At 34.3% G+C, this 5,625-nt stretch overlaps 1 protein-coding gene across 4 annotated transcripts in view; it reads right to left on the bottom strand.

Annotated features, from left to right (window-relative positions):
- TLL1 (tolloid like 1) overlaps window positions 1-5,625 on the bottom strand; it is a 132,356-nt gene that overhangs the window by 2,912 nt on the left and 123,819 nt on the right. For all 4 annotated transcript variants that reach the window (XM_035325312.1, XM_035325313.1, XM_035325311.1 and 1 more), the window contains 2 exons: window positions 3,448-3,661; window positions 47-297 (listed from right to left, as the gene is read on the bottom strand). In XM_035325312.1, the coding sequence (XP_035181203.1) occupies window positions 47-297; window positions 3,448-3,661 (465 nt within the window). The remainder of the gene's footprint in view (window positions 1-46; window positions 298-3,447; window positions 3,662-5,625) is intronic.

Below are 5,625 nucleotides of genomic sequence, written 5' to 3'. Positions count from 1 at the left end.
AAAAAAAAAAAAAAGGAAAGAAAAGCTTTAGTACCTGGTTACTTACCCCAGATCCACAAAATCTACCAAGTCTCATTGCTGACTTATCATGTCCATCAAATAGCTCCATGTAATCATAACCACAGTCTGCCTCTTCTTCAACCTCAAAAGTCTGAAACATTAACTCAACTCGATAGCCACGCTCTGCCACCAGGAGCCAGTCGCAGTCCGCCTGAACTGGATAATTGTTATCGCCAAACTGAGCATGAGAGTATAGATCTTTGGCCTTGGTTTCAGCTTTCAGTCGACCACCACACTCTGAAAAGTTGGATTGGAAAAGAGAATTAAGAAGCTTGCTCAGTGCAAATTAAAATTTTCTTTCCATAGCTGCCCTACCTTATTCAGAGCACATTTTTACTCCACAAACAGACCAATCAAACGATGTGTAGAGTGGTATACTACCCAGTATGAAGACAGATCCACCATTCCATGTTTCCTCTAAATATATTTGTGTATAAATAAATACATTTTAAGACTTGAGCATATTTCATAATTTTCAAGGAAAAGACAAAAAGGGAATGCCAAAGGTATAAGGAAGGTGGAACCTCCTTCAGGTAGTCATTTGAGAGCAAGGCAAATGCTCTAAGTGGTTTCAGCGGTGTCAGCTTTTTGACATGGGTTAACGACATCATTAACAAGTGGTAGGGGTGAGGGGGGTATCAGCTCTAGCATATGATGTCAGCGATCAACAGGAGCACATGTTAAGAGTCCCGTGTTACATAAGAGTGTCAAATTTAATCTTTATGCTGTGCCTGGAGAAACAGTTAAACACTAAACACTACAGCTAATCTTGCCAGCTTGTTTTGTAGTTCATGGACATGGACAGGTCTTTCTCTGCAAAAGGTGTTGGCTGGGAGAAAGCTGTCACTGCCAGAGAAAGTCTCTTGTGGCAAGATCTAAACCGAAGAACCTTGCCTTGACAAAAACAGATTATAAATCCGTTTCTACACAGGTGTAAGAGCTTGTTTATAACTATTTAAAGAGCTTATAAATTAAATAATAAAGAACTTTACTGTGTCAATCAAGCTGTTGGCCAAATGAGATTCTTCAATCATTTATTTCTCATTGCTATTCTAATTAACTATTATTTTCCCCTTTTTAATTTTTTTTTCATTTACTTTATGACTGTTTTATTATTATTTTTCTGCTAAAGAAAAAAAATATATAGGGAACTGTGACATGTCCTTAAAGAAAATGCATAGCCATACTAGCAGCTGCAGAAAATGGCAATTGCCTTTCACAGAATCACAGAACGGTTTCAGTTGGAAGGAACCTTAAAGGCTATCCAGTTCCAACACCCCTGCCATTGGCAGGGATGCCACCCACTAGACCAGGTTGCCCAAAGCCCCATCCAACCCAACCTTAAACAATTCCAGGGGTGTGGCCTCCACTGCTTCTCTGGGAAACCTGTGCCAGGGCTTCACCACCCCCCCAGAGTAAAGAATTTCTTCCTTATTTCTTTGCTTCACCTGGGGAAGTTGGGGAAGTCTTTCTATCCAATCTGTTTGTTTTTTTTTTTTGAATCTTTATTGTTGCTACAGTCTTATCATATTTCTATTATTATTTGCTAGAAAAAAAAAATACAATGCACAGTTTAAACACTTGTTGGGTATCTATTCATTGGGCATGAGTCCAAAGCATGGAGGTAAAATTCCTTTGGAACAACTGTTTTGGTCTCAAGGCTACAAACTCTGAATTGTCTCTCATTCAATTGTACTTCAAAGCACATGCAGATGATGTGCTGTTAATGAGTATTTCATGCAAAAATAGTCTAGTGAAATAAATGTTCTAGCTTAAGGAGGCAAAGTTAATAATTTTTACAACATTCTTAAAAACTGGGCAGATTTTATTCTCCAGGCTTTCTCAGAAAAGCACTCTTATGCTTGCTCAAAAAGTTTTTACAGGTAAGGCATATAAAATTCAGCACTTTTCAATGGTAGTTCCATAACACCTGTTTCTAACAAGACTTCTGACCTTTTATTATTTACCTCATGGTAATTTAACATGAGTAATTATTACTATTTATATCTAATTTTCTGCCTAAGGGAAGTGTTTACTGAGGTGGGGAAGGCAAATAATGGCATGTTTGTAAAATCTTAAATTAGAATCTTAAACAAGAAAAACATAAATTGACTGATAGGTGGTTAAGCTCTTCACATTCCAGGCCCAGATCATGAAGTGAAAAACAGTTCATAGCAGTTGCTTACTGCTTTTCAGTAAAAACTGCTTTTCAGTAAAAACTGCTTTTCAGCAGTTGCTTACTGCAATTCAAAGCAGTTGCTTACTGCTTTTCCAGGAATATTAAAAGGAAAATGTAAAAAGGGAAATTAAATTAACAAAGATTTAGAATTGTTCTCAGCAAAGCAGAAGAAAAAAATAAGAAATGTTAAAACTGATGTATGATTCACTGAGCATCACACATCGACTTGATAAATATTATCAAATGGTATCAACAGTGTCTAGTCACCTTGATTCTCATCTTCCATTAATAACTGGTACCTTATTACTAAAAGTGGTACTTATAAACATTTTCTACATTAATATTCATTTCCAAATAGTGGATGAAAGAAAATGAACTGCTGAAAGTAAAGACAGATATTGAGGAAGAAAAAGTGAAAAAAAAAAAAAAAACAAAACACACAAAAAACCCTGGTCTTACAGCAAGCAAAGGAAGTTCAGAGATTCAGCGCTAGGGGCCACTGTAAGCCAAACAACGTCTGGGAAATACACACTGAAAACGTCCCCGTCTATTAATGCAACTGCAAAACACTATTCTTAATTTCAGTGATTTCTGCAAAACAACAAAATTAAATGACAAATTTCTAAGAAATTATACTCTTAAGTTCTCAAGGAAGTTTTCAGTATTGTTTGTCTTACTCTTCCTTGGCTTGTCTTTCCTTTTTAGCTCCACAGGAAAGTAATAGCTGTTTATACAAAACCCAGATTTTTGTCTAAGTTGGAAGAGGAAAGTAATAGAGGCACATCTCATGCCCAAGTGAAGTATTGCCATTCAAAATACAATAAAAAGCTACTGAAACTTTTACAAACTAACGAAACCTAGGAAATATTTCTTAGACTGTCTATGCCAACATCTTTTTATCAGATTTTGTTTCAAAATCTTTTAATCATTTTCCTATGAAATTATTAAAAAAAAAAAAAAAGAAACAAAGAAGGAGAAAGAGAAAAAAAGAAAGTCAGAGGCAAAGAGAGATAAAGAAATGACTACAATATTAGATAATGTTTTTTGCATTCTCTGACTTTTCCAAGTGTTCCTGAGGTTTCATTAGATTTAGTTGTAACATTGTGTTATCTATTAAATCATCCTGTTAGTAAAAACTAAATGCCTGAATGTCTTCTACTAAAGAATGAAGGGGAAATTATTAGTAAACCACATCCTGATTTTCTGACCTGTAGAGTGCGTTGCTTGAAAGCCCTTTCTTTGAACGGATGCATCAGAAATAAAGCGAAGAAACATTTTGTTTCCAGTAGCAATAAGAGGATCTGGTATCTTATTGCCACATAAGCGTCCCAGAATTGGTGATTTTTCACTTTCACCATCAAAAACTTCCAAGTGGTCATAGGCACATTCTTGATGTTGTTCTATCTCAAATTCATTGAAGGTCTGGGAAAAAAAAAAAAAAAGAAAAAAAAAATAAAAGAAAAATGAGACAATGTAGTATTGTATTTATAAGGTACATCTGTACTGTTAGCATGTTTCAGAATACAAAGTAGATGTAAAGATGACAGATTTAACATTACTGCTCCTACAGCTCTGTAGGTTTGAATCACATACCACTTTTGAGATAGTGGAATAATGATTAAAACTGCAAATTTCCCTTCACATAAAAGGGAATCTTTAGAGTCAATGAGTATCTGTAACAGCATATTAGATCTAGAATACCGTAGCCTTCTTTTGAATACATGCCCTTTAATATTATTCCAAATTTCACAGAACATTTGAAACAAAGCAAAAAAGCAGGAAATCTATTGGTACCACAGAAAGCTGAGGCCTTGAAACATGTGTGAATCATAATGCTTTTTTTTTAAACCTCCCTCCACAGCTAAAGCCTTTGAGAATGACCTTTCCACATGACTTGTTATATGTGATAATTATATTTTCTGATCTATTATTTGGAGATACTATTTTTATTGTTACAAAGCTAATTACTATGAAAATTACTATGAAATTGTAATGAAATTTCATCACTAATTGTATAATAATAGTAATTTCATCACTAATGAAATTACTATGAAAAATAGAAAAATGATTTTGACTATGTTTATTAAAAAAAAAAAAAAAAAAAAAAAAAAAACTTTAGCAGACTCTTTCACCTCTCCCTTGAAGATTTAAATTGTAATGGTCTGAACACAATGATCACAAACTACTTCATCTCAAATCTGTGATGTTTCTTCTACACTTCAAAGCATTTATTTCAGTATTTCAGTTTCTGAGCACCTGGGGATTCTCACAGTCTCTATCAGTGCTTACAGAAGCTTGTAAGGACAAATTCAGTTCTATTAAAAATATATATTAAGTGTCCTTTGGAGCAGAGCCTGAGCAACCTACTTTTAAAAACTTTTGGCATTTAGATTTCTCAAATTCGGAGTGCCCAAACAAAGGCATTTCCCAAAGGCATACATCACACCCTACCGGAATTGCTAAAGCAGATACGACTAATACTTGCTTTTCAAATATGGAAGAGTGTCTTCCAAGACTGGATTGTTATCAACAAATTTATTTCAAGACAACTGAGAGTTTTCAGATGTGGCTTTTTGACCAGGGCCATACCTGAACCTGAGCCCTAAAGATCAAAAAGTTGGTATTTTCCACTCCTGTGAGCATTGAGAATGCATTATACATATGCATTATACATATACATCTTTGTGCATTTTCACAAATAACATACAATTCAAGGTGGAATTTAAAATATCATAAAAACAACCAAGTAAAAATGCTCTCATAAGTAGTTATATAGCTATTTATAAAAAGAAGAATAAACACAAAACACTAAAGGATTAAAAAGTAATATTTAAAATAATAAAACTGAACTGTCAGTTACTGAAGAAATATTATGCATATATTGAATGCATATAATTATTCATTCTACGTGGTACAACAAAGGAAATCTGACCTACAGAGTCCCTTGTGGAATTCAGCAAATGTAAAATGTGATGGTAATTTATATTCACAGCTGAACTAAAGGAAATATAAACAGCTAAAATATATTTGCCTTTTGCCCAGAGAACGAAATTATTCAGAATAAAATTTTCAGTTTGTGAAAAGTTGGGAGTGAGAGTTGAAAGATACAGTGGCATAGATTCACTTCACAGGAAACTTGGTGTTTTCTATGAAGGAAAAAAAAAACACTGCAGGGGCAGTAAATCCAGCTGAACAGCAGTTCCTCCTGTTGCTCTCAAATTGTTGTCAGCCATCCTACTTTTATGATGCCAAATATATATTGTCATTTATACCTAACTAAAATCCCATGGATTAAAAAGAGAGAGAGAGAGAGAGAGAGAGAGAGAGAGAGAGAAAGAGAGAGAGAAAGAGAGAAAGAGAGAAAGAGAGAAAGAGAGAAAGAGAGA

Source organism: Oxyura jamaicensis, chromosome 4 (assembly GCF_011077185.1).
Source record: "Oxyura jamaicensis isolate SHBP4307 breed ruddy duck chromosome 4, BPBGC_Ojam_1.0, whole genome shotgun sequence".
Lineage (NCBI taxonomy): Eukaryota > Metazoa > Chordata > Aves > Anseriformes > Anatidae > Oxyura > Oxyura jamaicensis.
The sequence above is the reverse complement of the archived record's forward strand: the minus strand, read 5'-3'. Positions and strand labels throughout refer to the sequence as shown.